The following is a 25,379-nucleotide window of genomic DNA, read 5'->3' on the forward strand; positions in this document are numbered from 1 at the left end:
GGACTCTTATTTGCTCTCAATTGCCATTTTTGTGTGTGTGTGTTTACTTCCCTTTGTCTCCATGTTAACTGGACCCTGTGAAGTTCCTACTATGTGGGGGATCTTGTTCAGACTGATGTGCCAATGTGTGCGTGTGTGTTTTTTTTTTTTAATTGTCTTAACAGTGCTTGAATAAAATATTCACCCAAAAGTCCAAACTTGGAATGTGTTGAATTTTCTCACCTGTAATGCAGGCGTGGAGTTGGGATGCTGCTGTACAGTATGATCATACACAGAGGTGGGTACAATAGCCAAAACTGCCCGACTGGGTCGGACTAACCTGAGACGACGAGGCACTCTAAAGCTCCTCCGTCTGCACTCACAACGATCGATCAGGCGCTCTAAAGCGGAAGAAGATTTTAAAACAATACAGTACATTGGGGTGGTTGTGTTTTGTGCTCACATTAGGCATAATAGTAGGAGAATAAAGTTGGAAATATGTGTGAAATTCACTTGTTAAATGTGATTTTAACAATGTGATTTTATTCCTTCAATAAACTTTGAATTCAACATACGTAGTATGAATATTATGATTTCTTTCTGGGAAAAATACATTACTCTCCTATGTTGAGATACGCTCCCAATTATATGGTTTCTATTATGTTTTGTCCAAATGTTGATTTATTGTATTTATTATTTTCTTGTTATAATGACAGAAAATGTTGTCAAACTCATTTCTTTCGGGATGGGTCTGACAAGTTCACAAGTAGAGTAACACGCGTTGCCATGGCTACTCTGCCAACATCCAGACATTACGTTTTTTCCCCTCTCTCATACAATATGACATTGCGACCTTTATTTTTTTTATTTTTTATTCTCTCGAAATGAATCAAAGATTTCAACCGAATATTTGCAACGTGAATGGTTTCAACTTTCACTTTTTTAGGCCGAGTCCACCCGGAGCCTGTGTTCGAACTTTTTCGTAACGCTTCGGCTCTTTCCGCCATCCTCCTGCCTCCTGGCTGTTCCCACGCGACGACCACCCCCCTCCCCTCCCCTCCCCTCCCTTGCCGTGCTGGAAAATGGCTGTGCAGGGGAGCAGGGAGTTCTGAACGGGAAAAGAAAAGAAGGCGAAGGGAAAAGAAAAGAGTAAGCTGCGTGCACCACTGGAAGCTGCCGTGAAACTTTCCCCACATTGACCAATTCCATCTGCCATTTTGCAGAATTTTGAACAAAGCGACTACATATTAAGAAGACTCAACAAACATCCACGGGTGAGTTTTCCTCTCCAACTTATTGCACATTTCCAGTACTGCGAGGCAGCCACTGTAACTTACTGGAAAATGGTGGAAGCCTCAAATCGCGCTTGGCGACACCAGCTTCGTTGCACCACTTTTTTTTTTTTTTCTGGACTTTTTAAAGCTAAAATTAAAGTTGTACATTCAAATATCACTTGTGCAGCAGATGTTGCTAGCCGCCTTAATTGCATTGTGAAGTGTTGCAAAGTTAGTTTGCTTTTTATTTCGCAAAAAGTTGCTTTCTTGGAGTCCTGTTATGTTGTTTTTGAACTGATTTAGTGGAGAATGGTTCACGAGACGTTGACTTTTTTTTTTAAAAAAAATACTTTTTAAAAGAAACTTGTCAAAACGCATGTGTGTTGACTATTATTGTCGCCACTGTAACGTTATGGACAGTTTGAAAATTAGCATTTGGTCTAAATATGGGGGGTCTTAATTCATAATTAACTTAAAATATCAAGATAGTACATATAAAGATTAAATAAAAATGTACCTCCATATATGTTTAGAAACAAATTGTTCTTAAAGATTAAATGCAAAAGTATTGAACTTAAATGTTAAATACAACTGAACTGTACTTTAGCGGGTGACTCTTGTACCACTAGTGCTATCTGCACCTCACTTTGAAAATAATTGCAATATGAAAGCCTAATATCTCAGACCGCTTGTGTGCACAGAGGTGGTAAAAGTATGCACACTGTGTACATAAATAGAAGTACAGGTATGTACTTTTGTTAAGAGACTCATAAAAACTGATTTAACTCCTGTATTTAAAGGGGAAGTCAAGTGAAATATTTTCTGTACAAAAAAAAAAAATCTATGTATCCCCCCTCTTGTGTAAACATTCCTACAAATATTGCTTTTGATAAATATGAATTAAGGACTTGGTTTTATCCATCTCAGGGGGTGGCCATTTTGCCTTCCACTGCCACTTGTCGGCACAGCTCACCTGTTTTCTCTGTTTGGTCATGTGATGTTGGCGCCCTCAGGCACTGTGACGTAATTGTCAGTCGACTCCTCCAATTCCGTTTACTCATCCCGATGGCGAGTATTTTTTATATTATTTTTTTTAAGGTAAATAAAATTCACTGTTAGAAATTTGATGGTAAAACAATCAATGTAAAATTAAAACTCGGATGGGACAAAATCAAAAGATATCACAATTATTTTTCAGCCAGCTAAAAATTAAGTTTAAAAATGATCTAAATGTAAAAAAACTAACCTGTTACTTCTCATTACATAATGATACCAGTGTTACTTGTGTACAACTGCTGTAAAAAGTTTAAAGGTTAAAACAATTGGCAAATATCAACCATTTGGATGTTTGAAGAGCCATAATTGGCTGATTTAATCAGCCTGGTCCTAATTATATTTTAAATACAGTGGCCAGGGGAATTTACTTCTTCTACAATCATGCCATGTTTGTGGTTCAGTGTGCCGCATCAAAACGTACTTTTTCTCGTTGCAGTAAGATAGTTTATATGTGCACAAGTCGTAATTTATTTTTTTTCTTTTAAATAAGATTCTCCCGTCGTGTTGCTCGGTGCACTTTGGGCCTATTTCCAAGAGTCTTCATTTTGAAAGTGGCTAAATCCTCTCTAAATGCTAAGCGTGACTTTCCAGAGGAGTTGGAATCAAACGTATGCTCCTTCACTTCACATTTCACCAGATGGAGTCCAGCTGGGGTTATTTTTGTTCGAAATCCTCCTGCAGGGGAGGCCCAGTTCAACTGAAATGGTGCAATTTGATCAAAAATAGTAACAGACAATATCTTTAGGCCCCACATTCTAAACACGTGAAGGCCTTTTGTTATGGCAAGGCTAAAAGGTTAAAGTGGAGAAACTAAACAATGAGCAGTGGATAATAAGTTGACAGAAAATGATGGCTGGAAGAACATTTGAAAAGGAAAGCATTTGATTGTAGCTAATTTTTGTTTGTTTGTGCTCCTAATAGAAACTGATTAAAAGTGAGTTTTGTGACCCACAACAGTCTCTCAATGCCAAAAATTATTAGCACCTCGCAAATGTTTGCATTAAACAACATCAGTGTCACGACTTGAACATTGCGCGATACCCAAGCCTCCATTTTAGGAGACGACGTCCTCCTGAAAGGTTGGCCTGTCTCTAGTCTCCACTGTGGCGCAGGAGACTTTTCACTTGCATGTGGCTCCATGGCCCGAGGCCAGGGCAGGCCAGGCCAGGCCAGGCCAGGCTGCATGCGTGCCGCCTCGGTCATCAGCTAGCCAGCAGCACAGCCAAAAAGTCTCAACGCAAACTTGACAGCATTAATTGTTTCCTTCCATTCAGTCATTCAACATTCTATGCAGATGTTTGTTCACCCAACTTGGTGTGTGTCGATGAACTCCTGCAAATGTTTGCAGTTGTCGACACTTGGTTCTTCTGAAAGCAAAATGTGTCAAATTTGGCTTCACTTAATTATACGGTGACACAATTAGACGCGACTCTCGATGGAATGGTGACGCTCTTACTTTTGAGTTTGTTTGCTAAATCAGACATCTGAGAAAAGATTGCGCAGGAACATGTTACGTAATCTCACCAGCAAGAGAGCAAACTGGATATTTGTCGGACCTTGTGGCTAAATATTGAACTCATTGTTTTTATATACAAATTTGCTTTCACTTCTAATTTTTATTCTTGGGATGCTAATTAGTGTAGTTCTAAAATACATGACTAAAATATAACTGTAAAGGAAGAGCCATAAAAGTAATTACAATTAAATACACCAATGTTAGACATGAATGACATGCTCTCGGGTTAAATTTTGCAATTATTTTATTTTTATTTGTACATATTTCATAACTCCGGTATAATGATACTAATATGCCGCTTCGTTGTCACTGATTATGAATATGCTGGAACGTTTGCCACAATTTCCACAAAATGATGATTTGTTTTTGTGTCTGTCATCAAATATGTGGCTTAAGTATCAGATAAAGGTCCTACGTGTGGTGGAACGGTGTATTTGTTTGGGTCAGATGTATGATGGCTGCCTAGAAACATTTTCTAATATTAGAACGTTTCCTTGATTTGCCCGGCTTCTCTGGTGACTGAGTAGCACATGGTGCGCGCGGCAGCCAATCGCATGGCGGGAAGAGCTTTCCCTCGCTCTAGCAACAGTGAGTTACTTGCTGCCTATTCATTAATTATTTTCCCGTGGTCTCCCTCAGCCGTTTGGAGTCCGCTGACAGCAAAGTGCTCCGTTTTTTCTCACCCGCTTTCTTTCTATGACCGAATAGAAAGTTGCAATAAAAAAAAAACAAAATGGATCTTGTGATGCCGAGCCGGCCAGCTGCTACCTCGCACGGGGGACTGCTTCTTCAACACTCTCTGAGCAGGACTTGGGCGACTCTTTTTTCACCACTCGTAGTCGAAAATGGATGAGCGTGCGAGGGCGCTCGCGATCACGTTTGCCTTTGACTTTTCTTCAACTTGTTCCCAGCCGGAGCCTTCGGACTGTAAACAAACCAGACAGCAACTGGATCAACCATTGGACTTTTTTGCTGAGTGAGGATGGGGAAGGGGGAAGGGGGGTGTCAGTCAGAGGCAGGACTGTTGGGGGGGGTAGAGCAGGTGGAGGGAGAAGGGAGGGGGTAGGACTAAGGGGGGGGGGTTATGGTGGTGTGAGGACTGCGGGCTGTGGTTGGGTATGCCAGTGCCACGTGTCTCGCCTGGCACCTCTCGCTTCTCGACTGGGAAGGATGTTGAACGGAGAGTCTGGCTGAGTCTGTCCGGCTTCTCTCTCAACCAAAAGTGGGGTGAGTGCTGTACTCGGCCGCATCGTCTCGACGCGATAACTCCTCGATCGCTTTTTTTTTTCCGTTTCCCAAAAAAAGGCAAAATGATATCGTACGTCTACACGTTTTAATAAGGAATTTATGTTCTCTCCAAATGCCGTGAGGGGACCACGGTGTCATGTGGTTCGAAAGCATTCCTTTTGGTATTCATAGCTAACCGGTACGATTATGCATTTGTTTTGTTTTTATTTCTTTTTTTGAAAGCGTGCGCTCACCTACTTTTATTTTCGTGCCTGCAATGCATCACTCTCAACAGTATCTATTCATCCAGCATTTTTGGTTGCACAACGTTGGGCCTTGCAAAGCAGGCGTAAGGTTATTTGGTTTTGAACGTTTTTTATTCGGTTCTATTTTGCCCAACGTCTCGAAATAGCTTGCGACTCTTGCCACTGAAAACCAAAACTTGCATCCAGGCCGTCCTGGCTCGTCTACCTTCACCCCCGATCACACAATCATCGTCCTTGGCCGGTCTAAAGACCGCAGATGTTGTCGGCACTTAATCGGCAAACCCTAATCTCTTCCCTTCTTCCTCGCTCGCCATCTCTTCCCTCGGTCCAGTTGCCATTTTCAAACGCAACTTTGTAACATTCGGGCCCGCTTATGTTTCAGATGGTGCGGGAAAAGGACGCTCGCATATATTTGGTCACATTTTCAAAAACATCTATAACAATTAATCGGATGAAATTTGTGGCCTTTGCACGCAGCCCTGACGTCGATTTGGTTTTATTTGGCGCTTTCACATTTTTTGCGTCGCCTGAACGCAGTGAGATTTCATGATGATATTTTATTACGTTTTTTACGTGATCGGCGTTGGCATGACTTGACGCTACGAATCTGTCATCGTGACACTGAATGATGTAGCTCTTTTGACAGAATGAAGCCAAAAACATTTTGCAGGCAACAGAGTTGCTTTCTTTTCTTTTCTGCAGAAAATAAATGACTACGAAGCCTTTTGCATGTTCCGCCCAATTCTAGTCGTCCCCCCCCCCCAAGCATAAACACAAGTCCTGTTTTCCTTTGCATGCTCCTTCAACGAAAATGTTTTTCTTGGGAATTGCACGGCACGATTTCACAGTCAAAGTTCATGTTCCTGAGCAAATTGTGTCGCATCGGTTCAAGCCGTGAGTGTGCGAATGCAGAGCGAAGGCAATGGAGGCTCCCGTCCAGGGACCAAGTCTGCTGTTGGTTATGACACAGCAGCATCATGCGCTCGGTGTCCTTTCCGAAGACTGCACAAATGCATGGCGCTGCCGTCGTTCGCCATTTTCATGCGGTTTGAAGCTTCGTTGCACATAAACACCGTAGGCATCGCTATATTTATGCTCGGCTCGATCGAATGACTTGCACTTGGTGTAAAGATGTTTTTCAAATTCACATTTTTCTCTCTTTTTCTGGGTTTGAATGTCCTGCAGGTTGCTCATAATCCCTGTCCAGAACATGTGGGAGCTTTACAGAACCGAAGAGGATTAAAAAGCGTCCCACTCCGCCACTGGTACACCAATTTAGCCCACTTCGTTCGACTGCAGGGAGCCAACGATACGCGGCCCTCCACTGGCCAATTTTTAACCCGACTGTTCCCGTAGCATCCAGCCGCCAGCAGGTGTTCGCCGCTATAAGGAGCATGTTGCCTACGCTCTCCCTGTGCTCCATCATCTGGCTCAACCGGGGTATCAAGTTGAGGAAAGTGCACCACTTCAACACCGGTCAGGTCTGAAATAAGCGTGCGGAGGTCAAGCGCTACCTTGCGGACTTGTAAAAATGCTTCTCAGCTTCGGGTGACTCCGTGGGTCCCGTCCACGCCCACTTAAAGCCACCCCGCAACATCCAACTTGTCGTTTGCTGCCTTCTCGTGGGGGATATCTGTCTAGCCGGACCCACTTTTTGCAGGGGGACTTGGCCCGCACCGTATCGTCCTCCACTGGGCAGCCATTTTGAATTGTGCTTCCCTGGCAAAATGGCAACCGAAGGTTTCCAGTACCGTGCCCTCTACGCGTTCATAAAGGACCAGGAAGAAGACTTAGATCTGCAACCAGGGGACCTCCTGATTGTTAGCAAGGCCTCGCTCCTGTCCGTAGAGAACTACCACGAGGGCTGCGCAGAGAAGCCCGAGTGCCTCGGCTGGCTCCTCGGTTACAACGAGCGCTCCAAGCAGAGGGGCGACTTCCCCGGAACGTATGTCGAATATGTGGGCCCTGTCAAGATGGCGCTCCCGTCCAGTCAACCCAGGTCTCAGCGACCCTTACCGGTTGCTCCAACACCAGACTCGTGCCAAGGTAAGGCCAATTGCATTGTTGATTGCAAATGAAGGTGATGTTTAGAATAAATAACTGAATAAATCCCATCTTCAATGATACAAAACAAAATGTATCATTAACAAATGCATTTGAATACAAATGTTAATTCCCTTAGTAAGCTGTTTTGTAATTTTGTACAATACCTTACGGAGATTGGCAATTTAGCACTGCTATTGTAATTGGTATTGTTCCATCCATAAATTTGATAGTAAGCCGTGAATCAGAAGTGAACTGCAATGTCAAATAACATCCCTTTTTCTTCAGTGGAGATGGTTTTTTTTTTTTCGCTTAACATTGTACGTTTTATTCGTATATTTGTCACTCTCAACATTCTACATTTTGTTCATACACAAACCATAAATTCCAAAAAAACACTCCACCCAATGTGTCAAATTCAAAGATAATACTTTGATAATACTTTCCCCCATTCATAATTACAAAATTGCTTTCAAAATCCTAAAACAAGCAGCAAGGAATGTTCAAAACAGAATCTGAAGAAAATATCAACCAAATTGGAACCAAATTGATGTTGTGTTGATAGTGTTAAATGTACCTTCATTCAAATGAGTAAGAATGCGCTTGCTGTAATTCTCATAAGTGTCTGTATTGCCCGATCAAACGTGATTAGCATTTCATTATAATACAAGCTAATGGATATTTCCTCTGGGACTATAAAGAGTTCATTTAATTGCAGAGAAGCTTTCCACCTTGGCAACACCCTCTGGATTTCAGCCGACAAAATCAAGTGTGGAGAGCCAGCATTGACTAAATCCCACATTGACAAGAAATCATTCAAATCTGAAATAGAGGTTGTCTTCAGACCATTAGCACAGTACTAAAGGTTCAGCAGAATTAAAGTCGCTGCATTAACCTGTACTCGGAAACCGTATTCGGTGTCATTCTCCCTGCTTTTTGGACAGATGGCAGAGGTTTGGCTCTGAGCACGTAGGCTGTGAACTCTGCATTACCTCAGCTCAAACCAATTGGGCATTCATTGCACACACAAGTACAGTGTCCCCCATTCGGCAGCTCAATTTTTCCAGGAAATTCCCTGTTCTTTTCAGAAAAGCGCTTATCACAAGAGACGCACTTGATGCAACGCAAATGTTTTCAGATCCCTTCTTGATTCCAGGAAAGTTAAGAGTGATAATTAGTGAGCAGCCACACCATTTTTATTTTATTTTTTTGATCAGTGAATAAATATCCTGGTGCGTTGACAGACACTGAGACAAACCAGTTGGGCAGTCGACATAAATTATTGGTGATTTTTGGTGAGACTTTAGCACCGTGTGATACCCTCGGCGTGAGGCCTGGCGAGAAAGGAGCGAGGAGGGGGGCCGAGCTTTGCGAATGAATGGCCGACACTGTGGTCAGACCCAAATTTGACAAATATCACTTTCATTTCTCTGTTGGAACTGACATTTTGGCCATTGTGTGAAAAGAGCTTTTGTCAGCGCAGCTACATTTGGCATGGAGGTCCAGCAATACAATGTAACCGTTTCATTTTCAGAGACCCCAGACAGCTTTTGCAGGGCACAGGGAACAAGCCCTACCACGAATAGTAAAAACACAATACTCACACTCCCAAAAAAAAAGCTTAACATTGCCTATATTCATTTTTTAAATCCATAACTACATTTGCCATACCTCAATTTGAATGATTAACAAAACATGAGCAAGCCATTAGCTAGCTAGCTCGTGAGCTAACGTGCTTTTGGTGCTCCCCCCGGTCGGCAGACGGGCAGTGGGCTTATGTGCGGCGTCGCCGTCTCACTTGGAAGTTTAAATAACAACATCTGTAAATTGTGGCATCCAAGGATGATGCATTTTTGGCATGTAAGCAAAGCTAGCTGCTGCCGAAAAAAAACGGACCTGAGTAGGTAAATTTGTTCAGAAGGAACTGCAAATATGTATTTAATATATTATCGCGTTTGCCCCACAAGCAAAAACTACAGCTATAGCCAGAATGATTCTTTTTTATTTTCCTTTGATATCACTCTTTCCTTGGCTTCACTGTAATTTCCTGCTGAGGTGAACCGTGATCTGGCATGTGTGCAAACTCCTCCCTTCTTCTTGTCCAGCTTCACTCTCTCGATTCACATACACGTCTGATACGGTCTCTGGGCACCCATAAACCATGTAAGCAGGGCCAGTTCTCAGAAAGGAGAGAACCCCCCCCCCCCCCCCCCCCCACACACACACACACACACACACACTACTTGGAAAAGCCTTTCAAAGAATCCATGAAGGAGGTGGGAGAGGATCCGAGACAGCAGAGAATAGGAAAAGATGTGGACGGCCTGAAAAGGGAGGGGGGGGGGGCAATGGTGAAAGCCAAGGCCCAACCATCCATCTGCAAGCATAGCAACCAGCTGGATTTGGTTCCTCAACTTGAGCAATTGCAACATGTTTCAGGTTGCAGTGCTTGAGTAAAGTAAACATTAAGAATGCACCGGTACTGCTTTATTAAACCAAGTTTGAGTATTCATTTTTGGTGTACTCACAGACACAAGTACCGATACTTGACGATGTCATTTTTTGTGGTGAAAATGTGTTTAAATGTATTTAAATTTTAAACACAAACTTTTCATAGACCAGTTTTGTTCTCCATTACCTACTCCACCTAAAGTGGTATCGGTGTCAAAGTATCGAAGCATTTTTTTTATTAGTCTTAGTAAGGGTACACATACAATAATGTACTATATCGGCACCACAACATTCTTAATTCAATTTTATAAAATTCTCTACATGATATATTAGAACCTTGTAGTTTTTTTCTTGTACAGGTTTTATTCAGTATCAGAAACCAGATTTAGAATTTTGTGCAAATCAGCTGCATTTGTCGTTTAGGCTTGAACTTGAACATGTGTGTCGTGAGAGAGGAATGGATGGTGATTGGCCGCTCTTGAAACATTGCGTGTCTGTTTAGTCGGGGTGCAGTGGAGACATGTCGCCATGTAACTTGAGCGGCAGCATTACATACTGCTACACGCCATTGGTGAGCCAGGCACCAACTGGTCTTGTCGCCACTCAACATAACAAACACATGTTTGGAATGACCAGCATTGTGTAATATTGGCCGCTCCTCTCTTTTTAAGGACTTGAGCTGTAAAGAAATAGAAACATCGAGATGGCTAAAATACAAATTAGAGATGTATGATACCACTTTTTGCCAGATTGATACCATTACGGGAATTCACTCTTTGATTACTCATAGGTACCGAGCACTGGTACCTCTAGTACAAAGTCATTTTGATATTTAGATTTCGTTGAACAAATGTGCAGAATAGTTCCATTTGCTGACAACTTACTTGATGTCAGATTTTGGTTTCAGTAGCCTTCACAAATGCATGTTGTTGATCCAATACCCCTATGGCTGGGATTGGTACTTGCCTGTCTCTAATAAAAAATTTTAAAAAATTGTTAGCGTAAATATAAAAAATGCAGCTCATACCATTTATGCAAATTTTTAGCAGCTTTGAAAAATATTTTTTACGAGCGTGGCATACCACAAAACGGGTATCCAGTGACCTAGTGTTCTTCCCCCCAACCACTAGTTGCATTCCATTTAGTGGTTAACTTTATTTTTGCACCGAGATGCGATTGATCAACCCTCAGTTCCGTAAGATTAGCTTGAATTGACGAGCTATAATAACATCGCCTTTAGTAAGAATTTGGAGACACATCCTCCCCTCAACCCTTCCATTTGCCCTCTTTATTGCGCACAGCCAGGCTCGACAAGTAATAATAAGCCCTGCAAGCCTGCATTTAGCCGAATCTGTATTTTAAACTCGAGTTTTCGACCCTTTTCGTTCCAGCCCAAGCGTCTGAGTTTTTACGCAAGACAAATGGCAGCATTGATCGGTTGTCCTCAAGTCAACCTTTGTTTGCTTGACATGGATCTTCAGCAGCTGTGCGAATTATAACACTCAGATGCCATGAGCAAAGTCAAAGGTTGACGTCAGACTCTTTAGGTTCTTTTCACAACCTTAACATTATAACAGTACTGCACAAACACGTGTTCCAATCTTAGTCTTGCCAAATACGCAGGTAGTAGGGATTCTAACAGGACCAGCACAACTTGGCTTGGGCCACCATCCTATAAGGGTTAATGTTGGACTCTGTCAGGAATGGTCCCTTGCAAGAACCAAACATCCAATCAGATGTCAGATCTGCTGCTCACGCGATGACCGGCGTTAGTCTTCAATTCATTTAGTTCCTTTTGGCTCAGTGACTCGATCTGTCAACATTCCCACACAATTTTAAGATCATCGCATTTTCTAATAGAGGCATCTTGTGGAGAATGCTAACGTGCAATGCTGCTTGGAACCAACTGTCAAGTCAGGACTGCACAAGTACATCCAAGTGAGTGCTACTGGGTTGAGAGAAGAGGGGGAAGGGGCCTGCCCGTCCAGATGGCCGACAGGGATAAAGAAGAAGTGGAGGTCTGTCTCTGTGTGCGCTGAAGACGCTGCCAGGCAAAGTTTTCATGTTTAACTGGCAGGCATGGAAACTGAGAGAGAAGGAAATGGAGGGGGGGGGGGGGTGGAGAGAAGTTGGATAAAAAGTTGAGAACAAAAGGCAGTGAAATGGAGAAAAAAAGTCCCGGTGAGAAGCGGGAGAAGGAATGTTGGAGCACAAGCTAGAAAGAGAGACATTCGGGGAAAGTGAGGACAAGAACCAGAGCAAGAATGGAATGTGCTGACACAGCGTTTCTTGTCTGAACTCCCCAAATTAATAATCAGCAGCAATTGAACAGGAACAGAAGCCTAGTGCCAAGCCCCGGTCAGGCCCGGCCCGGCTCAGTCCTGCTCGGGGTGTTACCCCCACCACTCTCAACCTCCCTCTCGTCCACCGCCCCAGCCAGCAAACGGCTCTGCTCCGGGACCGAATAGGAGGCGCTGCGTGCTTGTATGTCCTGGCCGAGCAGCGCCTGGCGAACTGCCATAGGGCTTTTGCTTGTTCAGGAGTTTTGATTAAATCCTTTATTGTGCTCCACTCACGCAAAGAGCTAAGGCGAAGCAGCGAGCGGCACAGAGTCGAGTGGAGGAAAGGAGAGAAAGCTCGACAGGAGAAAAGAAAAGGAGGGGGGAGGGAGGGAGGGAGGGAAATTTTTTTTCACCCTTTCACTCTCCTGTAATCTTTCACTTAAACCCAAGCCATGTTTGGTTTAGTATACAGACGGTTGCAAAGTACAAAAACAACTTGTGTTACTTGTAAGCTTTTTAAGTGCACTTTCTCATCAAATGGTAACTTTAAAATGGTAACTTCAAAATCATTCAGTGATTTCAAATTCTAAAGTGGATTCATAAATGATTTTTTCAGTCCCCCAATGAATTGGTCAAGCCTCCCATTCAGGAGCTGTGCCTGCTCACAATTGATGACAACACAACCTTACATTTTTTTCTATCCAGCAAACACAAATCATCACAAGTCCTGCGCTTGTTGATCTTTGTCCTTTTACACATTTTTGAGGTCACACATTTTGTAGAAACCAAATCTTTTCTGCCCCAACGACCATCAAAAAATGGTGAATTGCTATTATTACTATTAAAACTATAAAACTATTAACTTTTCTTGGAATAAAGATTTGTTTTTGATGAACCCCATGGCAATACTTGGAGAGCGAAGTATTTTTTTAGGTGGTGTCGAAAGTTCCAGAATCACAGGTTTCGGTGGACAGGTGTGCTTCTCGCCAAACAGGCTAAAATGACTTTTTATATGCTGACCTTTGCATAGTCATGTGTTCTTTAACATTGTATACTCTCGCCAAGTGATCCCCCGTTTACTGTGTAGCTGTCAATCCTTGCGGGGCTTTCTGGAGGCTCTGCGATTGACGTGTAACGGCGATTTGCGTTGTTGTTTCAGCTGCTTCGGTGCCCGACCTGAATGAGCAGTTCACACCACTAGAGACGGCTCCCGCCGCCCTCGTCAGCCTGATCCAAGCCATAGAGCAAAGAGGTAGATTCTATATTCGTGTCGGGCGGCCAAGTGAATCGCTGGTCCGCCTCGCTGTGTTTCCATCCATGTGCGACCGTGTCCCTCTCGCGCGCCATCTGCCTCTCGCCCTCACGCCAGCCTTAGCACAAGTGTCCATGTACAGACAAGTGGGTCCACTCGCGCGTTAAATCACTTGTGTCCAAGTGACATTACCTCCTTTGTTGTCTCGTTGCACGTATAAAGACTCAAACGCAGACCGTCGACATCTGTTTCATTTGACAACTGCAGCACGCTGAGCACATCGCGCCGTACTTCCTGCCGTACTTGTGCACAGTGTACTCTTTGTCGTAATTGGTCAATTTCAATTGAAGTACAGTACATGGTGCTTTGACTTGCGGATAGCTCACTTCATTTGTGTAACTAATCAATTTGCTCAGTTGAAATGACATGAATTCATTCCAGCCCACAAGAAAACATGTTGCGTGTTTTTAAATCAAGACAAACAGAACCTTAACGCATTGGTACATGATAAAATACAATGTAAGACGATTAAATCGGATTAAAGGATATACTGTATTTTCCGGACTATAAGGCGCACCTAAAAACCTAAAATTTTCTCAAAAGCCGACAGTGCTCCTTATAGTCCGGACCAAATTCCAATTCCATTCATTGAAGGTGCGCCTTATAGTCTGGAAAATACGGTAGTGTAATTGCTCAAGTCAACTCAATTTTATTTATTGAGCATTTTAGAAACGACATTATAGCGGACCCACACTGCAAGAAATGGTATAGCAAAACTGACGGCCATTTTAAATGGATGGGGGGGGCATTAATATTCAACAAATATTCAATTGCAACCAACAGTAATGGTTCAATTAAATTTAAGTGTTTCCTTAAAAGCTAGCTTGAATATCTATGCCATCGTTTATGCTAACAAATGTTAGCCTAATAGGATAATTGCTATTATGAGCGTTGTATAAAACATATAAAACTATAAAAGAAAACTATAAAACTACCCGAGAGACAGGGTTGTGTCGAGAAATGGCCCTCCTGACTCAAATGTTCGAGACCCAATGTTCCTGGAGGATTTTATGCATTGGAAATGAGTAATGTTGTTGCCCAGAGTTCACACCATGTTTCCAAAGTGGAAATAGCGGGGGGGGGGAAGTTGCTTGTATTGGCTTGTATTGTATGTGGAAAATCTTAAAATGTTTCTCTTGAGTTGGCCGTATGTGGAATTACCAGATGTTTTTTGTGGATGTAAAAAAGAACAAAAACATCCATGCATGACGTTGGATCTAGGTGTGTCCGCCCAAGTGTCATAAGTGTTGGTTACACTACTCTGCAGAGTCAAATTCATTTAAGAATTCATTCATCTCAGGAGGATGACATTTTATCCCGCATCGCCCCCTGCTGTCAACTAAAATTAACACCACAGTGCCCTCAGGCTTGTGAACGTCATGTGACCGAACCCAGACAACAAGTGAGCCGTGAAGTTCGAGTTCAGCTATAGTGTGTATAAAATCGAATGAGCAGTTGATTAAGATTTCACATGGCGCATTCCTTACCCTGATTTATTCTGTATGACTCTTATTCCATAAATAATATATTAATCAGAGTATCGTGGTTTCATTAGTGCTGGCACATATAATTCAGTTTTTTTTGTTTTGTTTTCCTTCTTTGTTTCCTAGGTCTGGACTCCCCAACTCTGTACAGGATGACTACTAGTTCCTCCATTTCAGAAAGTCCACTGCACAGTTTGATTCCAGGTAAGTTAGCCTTGCCAACTTGTAGTTGCCCAAATTATTAGCTCTAATTATTCCTTATACAGCGCTTGCTATGATATGTATCCAAGATTCGGATGTAGGAGAATAACACATTTTTTTGTGTGGCATGCATTTTTAACATACTGTACGATAGGTAACATTGTTGACTATCCTTTTATGCAGAGAGTGACATCACCCAGACAGATGTGGGCATTTTGTCCGAGTGTGTCTTGCACTACCTGAGAGACCTTCCCTCACCTGTCATCCCTGCCTGTACCTATGCTCAACTACAAACTGCCGTCACGCAGCAGCAGCAGGACCTACAGCAGTCAGCAGGTAGAAATCACTTTTGATTACCCCTATTCAAGAATGATCTTGCATGCTAATGACTGACATTGCTACGTGAATCGCTCCTCCAGGTGGTGCAGTAGCTGGCAGCCACGACAGAGAGGTAAGCCGGGTCCTCGAGAGCTCCGCCTCCGTCCCTCTCCATCACCGCCTCACCCTGCAGTACCTCCTGGCACACCTGGCAAAGGTGACCCAGGCGCAAGCCAGCAACGGTTTGGACACGCACACGTTGGGCAAAATCTTTGGACCGCTGATGATGAGGACAGGCCCCGCCACTCCATTGTAAGTTTGGCAACAGAACGTAGATATTCATTGTGGCTGCCTTGCAGAGCAATTATCAAATGGTTTGGCAGGTTGTCGTTGGATGAGGAGTTGCCTGCCCTTGTAGTGCAACGACTTCTGATTGAGAGAACTGCAGAACAAGACCTCACACCACCAGGTAGTCTATTCATTGTTCCCTATTTACCAACAGCAGGGGTGGAACCAGACATTTTTACTTGTCTGATTCCAGTTCTTCCAGCAAAGCCAACAAAGACAAAAGTCACACCCACAGCCATGACGGACACAAGCACACTTCTCAGTGATGCTGAATGGTACTGGGGAGAAATATCCAGGTAGGAATGACTGTTAAAACTCATTTATTTCATTGAATAATAAATGTGTTCATCTTAATACGCACATTAGTACCTTTTTTTTTTTTTTTTTTTTTTTTGCAAGGCCAGTGACTTTGGAATGTATTAGATTTTGGAGCTGATCAGTTGCAGTGGAAAATGTTGATTATTTTTTGCTCGTTCGCAGGGAGGAGGTAAATGAGAAATTACGAGACACTCCGGATGGTACTTTTCTTGTACGAGATGCCTCGAGCAAACTAGAGGGCGAGTACACCCTCACCCTCAGGTGAAGAGACACTATTGGAATTGTGCAAGATCTCAGAAAATTATAAATTGAATTAAAAATAAGTTCATCTTTTTTTTTTTCTGCCCATTATAGGAGAGGGGGAAACAACAAACTTATAAAGATCTACCACAGGGATGGCCTCTATGGCTTCTCAGAGCCTCTCACTTTCCTGTCCGTAGTTGAGCTGATCAACCATTACCGGCACGAGTCCTTGGCCCAGTACAACGCCAAGCTAGACACCAAACTTCTCTACCCTGTTTCCAAATACCAACAGGTTGGTGCAATTGGCCACAAAGTCAACAACCTTCATGAACGTTAACATTCACAAGGTTGACTTTCAAGTCCATTCTTGGATTTTGCGTCCGAGTTGAAAATAGCACCTTAAAAGCAAACCAATGAGATGTAGAACATTAAAATGCAATCCTCTTCAATCTCAGTTTGTAGTGTCTTTCTCAATACTTAAAACTTTTGTGTTTGCATGGTTCAGCTGGTGAAGGAGAACAGCATCGAGGAGGTTGGTGAGCAGCTGAAGATCTATCATGAGCAATACCAAGAGAAGAGTCGCGAGTACGACACCCTGTACGAGGAGTACACGCGCACTTCACAGGTACGACTTCGATTAAGAATGTTTTGTTGTAGGTTATATGTATGAAAAAAAATGCTTATTCAGTTCAGCTCATAATTGTACCTGAAATATGTGGCAAACTAGATTAGGATTTTAAAGAGATAAATAAAACCAAGGAGAAAAAAAAAACCTTCATGGTCATTGGCCAATCACAATCCTATGACAGGAACTGCAGATGAAGCGCACAGCCATCGAGGCCTTCAACGAGACCATCAAAATATTTGAGGAGCAATGTGAGACACAGGAACGCTACAGCAAAGAGTCCCTGGAGCGCTTCCAGCGCGAGGGCAATGAAAAGGAGATTCAGAAGTGAGCCGGAGTTTTGCTTCATGGGCTTATTCACAATGTGCCTGTTGTGCGACACGTTTTGACTCTGCCATTGTTTCCATTTTTCCGTCCAATCAGAATCCAGAGCAACTCGGAGCGTTTGAAGTCTCGCGTGAAAGAGATCCACGACAGCAAGCGAAAGCTGGAGCAGGACTTGCGAGAGCAGGTCTCCGATAACAGAGAAATCGATAAGAAGATGAACAGCCTCAAGCCGGATCTCATGCAGCTACGCAAAATTCGAGACCAATACTTGATGTAAGGCGACGCACGTACACGACACGAATTTGGTCAAATAAGACTTCCTGGCTGTGGGTTTGGACTGAATGCGTGTCGGTCTTGTTTCCAGATGGCTGACACAGAAGGGTACAAGGCAGAAAAAGATTAACGAATGGCTGGGTATAAAGAACGACGCTGACGAGTAAGTGTGTGCGTTGACACTCGGCTCGGGAATGAGTGACGAATACTGCAGCACGTGCGTTCATTTCGCCCAAAAAACAAATCAGCATCGTCTCGTAATTACGCCGCCCGCTTTTCCAGCTCGTACTCGCTGGAGGAAGACGAGGGCTCGCCCCATCATGACGAGTGCACCTGGTACGTGGGAGACATCAAGCGCACCCAGGCCGAGGAATTGCTGAGGGGCAAATGTGACGGAACCTTCCTCATCCGGGAGAGCCAATCACAGAAGGGCTCGTACGCCTGTTCTGTTGTGTAAGTCTACATTTCCATTTGGTCGCAGGTTCGTTCTTTGGATACGTGAGCTTATCGGGTATTGAGTAGCTTCTTCCCCCTCGTTGCAGTGTGGACGGAGACACGAAACACTGCGTCATCAACAAGACGGCCACAGGTTACGGATTCGCTGAGCCATACAATCTCTACTCCTCCCTCAAAGATCTGGTGCTTCATTACAAAAACGTCTCCTTGATCCAACACAATGACCAGCTGAATGTAAATCTAGCATACCCAGTCCTGGCCCGCTCTCAGAATCACAGCCAGCACCCCAGATGAATTCACCACCAGCAGACAAGGGGCACAACCAGGGAGGGGGGATTTTCACTCTCATACATTGGCGAGGGGAACGGGAGGGGGGCGGGGCTCTGTTGTGTTTAAGTGGCGAGTTAAATCATCTTAGCAAGCATGACTCTCTGGCGAGAGGCCGGGGTGCGTATTCCACCTGATCCCAGAGCGGCTACGAGCACGTCTTGCTAGCAGCATGGCTTCACAACCCGCATAGCGACTTGTCACTTCAGCACTGTTACACTTGGCCCGTCTTTAGCCAGCTACGGCTGTACAGCAGTGGTTCTTAACCTGGGTTCCATCGAACCTTAGGGGTTCGGCAGAGCCTCCACTGCGGAGGTCCGAACACACCTGATTTATCGTGTAAATTCGTGATAGCGTATATCTGAACTGGTTTCGCAAAGGCACACTGATTTGCAGGGATGTCATTTGTTGAGTTCATGCATTGTTGGTTTTGTTCTTTGAACAAGGTGATGTGCATGCACGGCTCATTTTGCGCACCAGTAAAAAAAAAATCTGTCTTGAATTTAGAAAAATTTATATATTTTTACTAAAGAGGGGTTCGGTGAAGGCGCATATGAAACTGGTGGGGTTCAGCACCTCCAACAAGGTTAAGAACCACTGCGATACAGTGTAAGTTGCACCAACTCAGTGTGAAAATGTACAATACATGCTAAGCACACAAAATTGCTTATTTAGAGGGGGGTGATTTTTTTGATTTTTTTAAATCTTAACAGGAGGCACTTTTTTTTTTTTTTTTTGCCTTAAACACATGATTGCTGTTTATAGACAAAGGCCCGAACTGTTATCCCCAGACTGCCTGCAAACTCTCCATAGACAAAAGCCTGAGCTGTCATCCTGTGAAAAGGACTGGTTTGGCTCAACCAGGCTGCTCGCTTCACACCTTAAGTCGGCTAAGAAAGCTTTGGACCGGTGTGGTGTTGTCACTGGAGCCTGGGGAAGGGAGAAAGGTTGGACATTTTGTGGAGTGGATAGTTTTAGAGGCTTGTACTAATTGAATTTGACGCTTGTGTAAGTACCATAGTGATAGCTTTGAATGACCACAAGCCTGTGTCACTAGTAGAGAGCGAGTCGGGAGAGAAAGGCTGTCAAAGTAAACAAAGCTGCAGCTTTAAAATATACCTTTTTTTTGTAAGGGGCGGGGGGGGCTTTATTTCCAAGCGCTTTGGCTTGTTGCTCTATCTCAGCAGGCCTCCTTTTAAATTGACGAGGGATAACGCAATTAAAAAGAAAAATGAATGCACGGTACATCTCGTGAAATGTTTGTCACAATACACTAGATGGGCAGGTACACTGATGAATGCAGTTCCTCAGGATGACTGAAAATAGTGGAAAATGCATCCAACTTATTTTTGTTTCCTTCCTTCTCTTTGGGTCCTTTTCAAGACTGTAGCAGCTGTAGCCATCGACTTAACTGTTAGTGCTTATCGTACGTGTCTGCTTCCTATATGCTAAAGAAGGCACTCGCAGAGCATCAATTGATGTGATTATTGTATCTTCGGTACTGTATTTGCTTTTGTTCCTAGTTGGACTGTTTCTCTGCGGTCCTTGCAGATGTTTTTTGAAATAATATTCATTCACGGTACTTCCCCTTCCTTGCGCTCGACTGTTGGTTTTATCACAAGCTTGACTCACAGAGCTGTAGATTTAATGTCTAGAAAAGAAAAAAAAAAGAAAAAGCAGTAATATAAACGTATATTTCAGCCATACATGCAGTCGCTGTATGCGAGCTCGTGTTTTCTTGTTTTCAGAGCGGCGCTTCGATTCCATTTCCAGCATCCAGCTAATGTGAGCCAAATGAAGGATGTCTTTTCCATGTAGCAAGAATGAGAAAGCATTTTTTTTTTTTTTTTTTTTTTGGCAGTCAGAGAGATTATCGGAGTCCTTCGTGTTTGCTTTTCTACTTGTCGTATATGAACAGTGCTTTACAAATTTACGAGAGCAGTGGTTCTCAAACATTTTATCTTTAAAAAAGTATAGTTAACATTACTGTGAGCTACTGTAACAGTAAGCACAGTTCGAACATGAACACTTTGCTTAAATTTAGGAAAATTAAAAACCAATATTTAATATTATAATATTTAACCTAATATAAAAGTAATAACTAATTTAAAAATATACTCCAAAAATGTATTCCATCAAAATGTATTGCACATCAAAGTTGCATTAAAATTCGACCTAAATAAATGTTTGATTTAAAAAATCTGTCCCCATGTAAATCTTGCTGCTCTTTTGAGTGAAGAGCACTTTGGTGTTTCCCGCTTCCGCCGTGAAATGGACGAAAACGTAACTGCTGCCCTATGTGACTTGGCTCGCCAGATGACTGAAAAGCGTCATGTTGAAAACGCAGGTACCGTCAGAGGGCAACAGTTACGTTTTCATAGTGCCCGTCCATTTCACACCATCGTGCTCTGGCCCGAATCTCCCTCCTCATCCCCACCACCTTCGCCGTCATCACTTTTCTGTCCATTCTGAAAGAGAAAGTGACAAACGATAAAGATTAGGAATTTTTGGATCTTTTTTTTTTTTTTTTTTTAATTTCCATGTCTTTCCAAGTCTGTGAAAAGAACCGCTAAAGTGGGGATTGGGGGCTTGGAATGATTTTAATCTGTAAAGCTCTTTGAGTTACAATTTTTTTTTATATGATAAGCGCTCTATTGATAAATTTATTGCTAGAGGAAATTCCACAATATGAAAATCATTGCTCGAATAAATTTGCTCAGCACTGTACATTGAAGCATGATGCGTGCTTATACGATGCACAACACGCTCGTACGCGGAGATTTGCTTTCCCATTTCCACACCTCCAGTATTTGTTTGAATTCAGGTCTCGTTTTCAAAGCACAGTACTCGCTTACACAATTTCCATTAGCAATCTCACCGCTTGCCAAATAAGAAAGAAACTGTATTTTTTCTAGAAGGGTTGTGCAGAAGAGACAGGTCAGTATTTTTGGATTTTAAAACAATGGCCAAACTCAGCTGTAGAACATAAGTGTGTGATGAAGGGCTATAAAATCTATATTTTCCTTTTATCACAAAGATACAATTAACAAAGTCCGCTTTCAGTTACAAGTCAATTGCTCACTTTTACTGACAACCTTCTTTCGCAACACATGCACGACCGTGATCTCGTTTGGGCTTTACCGCTGTTTACTAACATTTCAATTTTTTACTCGGAGAGGCCCAAATGTTTTTATTTAGTATATAAATGAGAGCGACTTTCCAAATATTCATTTCTGCCATCTTATCCAGGTCTCTTCAGTTGTACTGTACTTTGCACACACTTCTTTGGCAGAGTGGATCATAGAGGTGAGGTCAGGGCTTCTGCTCAGAGGGCTTAAAAAAAAAAAAAAAAAGCAAGTGAAAGATTAGAAGTGCCTTGCGTTAATAATGATGAGCGCATCATCTCTGTCTTGTTGTTGGAGCCGCATTCGACGCCCGCCATGATTTTTATCTTTCTCAGCAAGAAATATGTGTGTTTGTGTTTTACATGTCAGTTTGGCTTTAGTTGTGCCTTGTTGTTTAGATGTATTTTTGAATTATTACAATGCTCCAATGTGGTGTACTCTCACTTTGCACACAAGCTCTTTTTTTTTTTTTTTCCCCAGTTTGGATTTGTCTTGTTTATGTTTCAATAAGATTCAGATGACAGTATGAACATCCGTGGCCAAGTGTAGCCGCTTGGAGAGTTACTTGCATGCAGAATTGATGAAAAACTTGTTCCGTGTAAATTACTAGGTCAAATTATCTGCCGTTGCTAACATCCATCATCTTGTTTGTTGGACCAACACTTATTTTGAACAGCACTTTTTTTTTTCTTTTTGTCTGTTCCACACAGAAAGTCACTACTTGGGGATTTTAGGCTTGCGGGTGAAATTTTGGGAAGAATCTAAAATGCACTGGAGAGAGGAACCTCGTTTGACTTTTGAAGTGTTTGCCATTGTTTTGCAACAAGGAGATGAATGGCAATATTCACATTTCACTTTTCTTTCTTTCTGTGACTCTTCCAGTCCCAAGGCTTCAGTCAGCATATTTTGTCGTTACTCTCCTGGCTCGAGAACAGTAAATTGAAATGCATTTTAGGCACTTCTTCCAAATTTTGCCCGGAAGTTTAATATCTCCAACTTTTGACAATACTGGAAGTAGTCTATTAAACTGTACCCAAAATGTGTGTCGAAGCACAGTCGGTCGGCGCTGCTAAATTGCATCGAGACCACAATTTCTTACACGGGCCAGTTTAGCATTATAATAGAAACGTTATTGTCATTGTCACCGGTCTGTGTCGAGAGTTACGGATCGGAGTTGGAGTGCTTTGAGCCGTTCATGAATCTTAGCCAGTGAACATAAAGGCGTCGCGTTCATTGAAATCGTGCGATTGTCAGTTGTTTCAGGGATGTTCAGGTGACTTTGGATCTGCTTCCTTTTAGGCTCTCGGCTTTTTGTAGTCCACGTAGCTCAGTGAGGTGAACGCTTACAGCTGCCATATTTTGTGAGAGCTAAAGCAATTTTGGTAGCAGATAGACACGACGCAGGCATGCGTCCAGGACTCTGCACGCTTCGCTTTTCTTCCTGCTCGTGTATTAGATATGCATTTTGTGTCCGTGTATCTTGAAACACGTTTTTCTATACGGCAAATAATCATTTAAAGAATAAGATATTTTTTCATCAGCTTTGGTACACTGTATATGATCTTTCTTGAAAAGGCCTCACACGCCCCAAGCACATTTTTCACTGACGACGAGGAACATGCAAATTGGTGTCTGTACAAGTTTGAAATGTGAGAGACGTAATACAGAATAACTATTTTGAAGTATATACTTAGATATCTATATTTTTGGATGATGTAATTATCATTTGGATTGTGCTTGAAACAAATCGGAACGAGGCGTTGGGGGTTATCTTCGCGCTCTGCGGCTTGGAAATCAGGGCGCGAGCAGTTTGTAAAACGCACGCAATTTTACTAATCAGCTGCCGTAAGCTTCAGCGTACTTCTCGTCAACTACAGTATATTCAACTTGATAATCGGGTGCATTCAGATGATGAAGCAAGCTCATGTACATGTGTTGATATTTTACAGAGCCAAGGCTATACAGTATGTTCAGTGCATCTTGGCTGCTTTGCATTTTTTTTTTTTTTTTTTAAATATTCAATGTTTTATTTTTTATCTTGAACTCAGAATCTGTCATTGTGATTTGGAAGATTTGAGACTTGTTCTGTGACCACGGAAAAAAAAAAAAAACGCCAAATGTGGGCGAGTGGTTATTGTCAAAAATCCACCACAGACAAAAAGTGGAGTGACTCTGGAGGAGCCTGAATTTAAATATAAAAATCGGTCGACTTGACTGAGGGTGTCGGCTACAATTGGAAAAACACGTATGCTGTTTTCCAGCTCACGTTCACTCTTTCCTGCAGATCTTCACAAAATGAAACAATGATGACATTAGAAGTGTTCTTTTATGGTGCCTGACTATATTGTTTTTGTTTGTTTTTTTATTTAGCTTTTTTTTTGGGGGGGGGTCTGTTAGAATTGTTCGTCTGTGTATTGAATTTTGTTTCTTTGATTTATGATAACCTTACAGAGCCTATACAGAAAAAGATAAGCTAGCGTGAATTTTGTTTTTTGCTCAATACAGAAAGAAATACAAATGTTTACAATATGTAATTAACCAAATAGTAAATACCCATTTAAGAATCAATCTATCCCTCAAAGTGGCCATGGTTGATTTGCATTTCTTTTTTTTCCTGTTGTTATAAACTTGAATATATTGCTTGTTATTTTTTTCCAGTTAACGTTCCTTGATTTTGTTTGACTCGTCAGAACAGTGCTCCCTCTATTTACCACATTTGTTTTGAACCTAACCTGCTTCAGAAAACACTGAGCCTTGTGTGTTGCATCTTTTCATTGTTTGTATTATAGTACGTTCATGACCCTCAGATATTTCATGGGGTAGCAATTTCATTGTAAATAACGAAACATAACAGTAAAATATTAAATTACATCAACACTATACATGACAATTCAAGAAATCATGCTTTTTTTTTTTGCACTATTTGAAGAAAAGGGCATGGTGAGTAAATTTCTTCATTTGTCTAAAAGCTTGTTTGATTGCTTATTTCATTTCCTAAATTTGGCTCTATAGCGATAAAGTCCACACAAATGCCAGATTTTGCGGTATTAGAAATGAGACCAAGATAAATCGTAAAATTCTTTTTTTTTACCATTATTCTAACCCATATGCTCTACAATTCAGTTGAAACAAAAAACAGATACGTACTGTAGTTGCACAAGTGTACACACCCTCTTAAATGATGAATCTTAGTCCCAATTTTAATATCACAAAATCGTGTATACCCACTCAATATCCAGTTGTCTCACAATTGAATATTAACATTCAAGCGTTGAAGAAATGATTGGTTGTCATGCTACAAAAGGCTCAACTAAATACAAATGGCTAAATAATACCGTGATAATATATAATCTGCAAGTCTATGCTATTGAACAGTGGAATTGAATGAAGCAATCACACAAAGCCACACCAAAGTACAATTGAACTGAGAGGGAGCACTGTTGTTTCAGCCTCTTGGTTGCTTTGTGTGTAACCAATGTTTCCCAACCTTTGAGCCAAGGTACATATTTCATATTGGAAAAGTCTCACAGCACACCACTTAACACAAATTTCACAAAAAGGTGCTTCATTCTTCTGTCATCTTGTGGAAAGACCTTTAATTGGTCTGCCTCTTACGATACATTGTTGGCATAAATAAAATAATACAAATGTTTTTGAAGTAAATAAAATATTTGTCACTCAATTGCCACAGCACACTGGTTGGGAATCACTGCTATGTAACTCCTGTGCACAAAAAAAAAAACAATCCTTGTGTTCACCCTCAGTCTGTTGGTCTGACATACTTTACATACAACCTATTTCCATTCTCATGTACAGTCTGTAGTTTTATTCATTCACACAGGTACTCTTTCATCTATATGGTTCTCTCTAGCCTGATGCAATGATTTTAAGACAATAAAATATACAGTATATAAAATATGGTCTGGTG

The 25,379-nt window shown here is 42.1% G+C and overlaps 1 protein-coding gene across 5 annotated transcripts; it reads left to right on the forward strand.

Annotated features, from left to right (window-relative positions):
- Nucleotides 1–1,036: 1,036 nt before the first annotated feature.
- pik3r2 (phosphoinositide-3-kinase, regulatory subunit 2 (beta)) lies at nt 1,037–25,369 on the forward strand. 5 transcript variants are annotated; one of them, XM_088395847.1, is made up of 17 exons: nt 1,037–1,128; nt 1,203–1,253; nt 6,504–7,364; nt 13,254–13,346; nt 15,017–15,094; nt 15,275–15,427; nt 15,511–15,721; nt 15,793–15,878; nt 15,951–16,053; nt 16,238–16,336; nt 16,430–16,610; nt 16,824–16,943; nt 17,128–17,270; nt 17,367–17,543; nt 17,635–17,706; nt 17,826–17,996; nt 18,086–25,369. In XM_088395847.1, exons 3-17 carry the CDS (start codon nt 7,046–7,048, stop codon nt 18,291–18,293), a joined length of 2,214 nt encoding a protein of 737 aa, XP_088251973.1. In that variant the 5' UTR covers nt 1,037–1,128; nt 1,203–1,253; nt 6,504–7,045; the 3' UTR covers nt 18,294–25,369. The 5 variants fall into 5 exon arrangements, with proteins under 5 accessions (XP_088251973.1, XP_088251976.1, XP_088251972.1 ...); XM_088395850.1 differs by having other exon boundaries at nt 1,055–1,253; nt 6,504–6,583; nt 6,675–7,364; XM_088395851.1 differs by lacking the exons at nt 1,037–1,128; nt 1,203–1,253 and adding an exon at nt 4,916–5,052 and having other exon boundaries at nt 6,504–6,583; nt 6,675–7,364.
- The last annotated feature ends 10 nt before the right edge of the window (nt 25,370–25,379 follow it).

This window comes from Syngnathus floridae, chromosome 14, assembly GCF_059516105.1.
Source record: "Syngnathus floridae isolate MCC-2025c chromosome 14, RoL_Sflo_1.0, whole genome shotgun sequence".
NCBI classification, from domain to species: Eukaryota; Metazoa; Chordata; class Actinopteri; order Syngnathiformes; family Syngnathidae; genus Syngnathus; species Syngnathus floridae.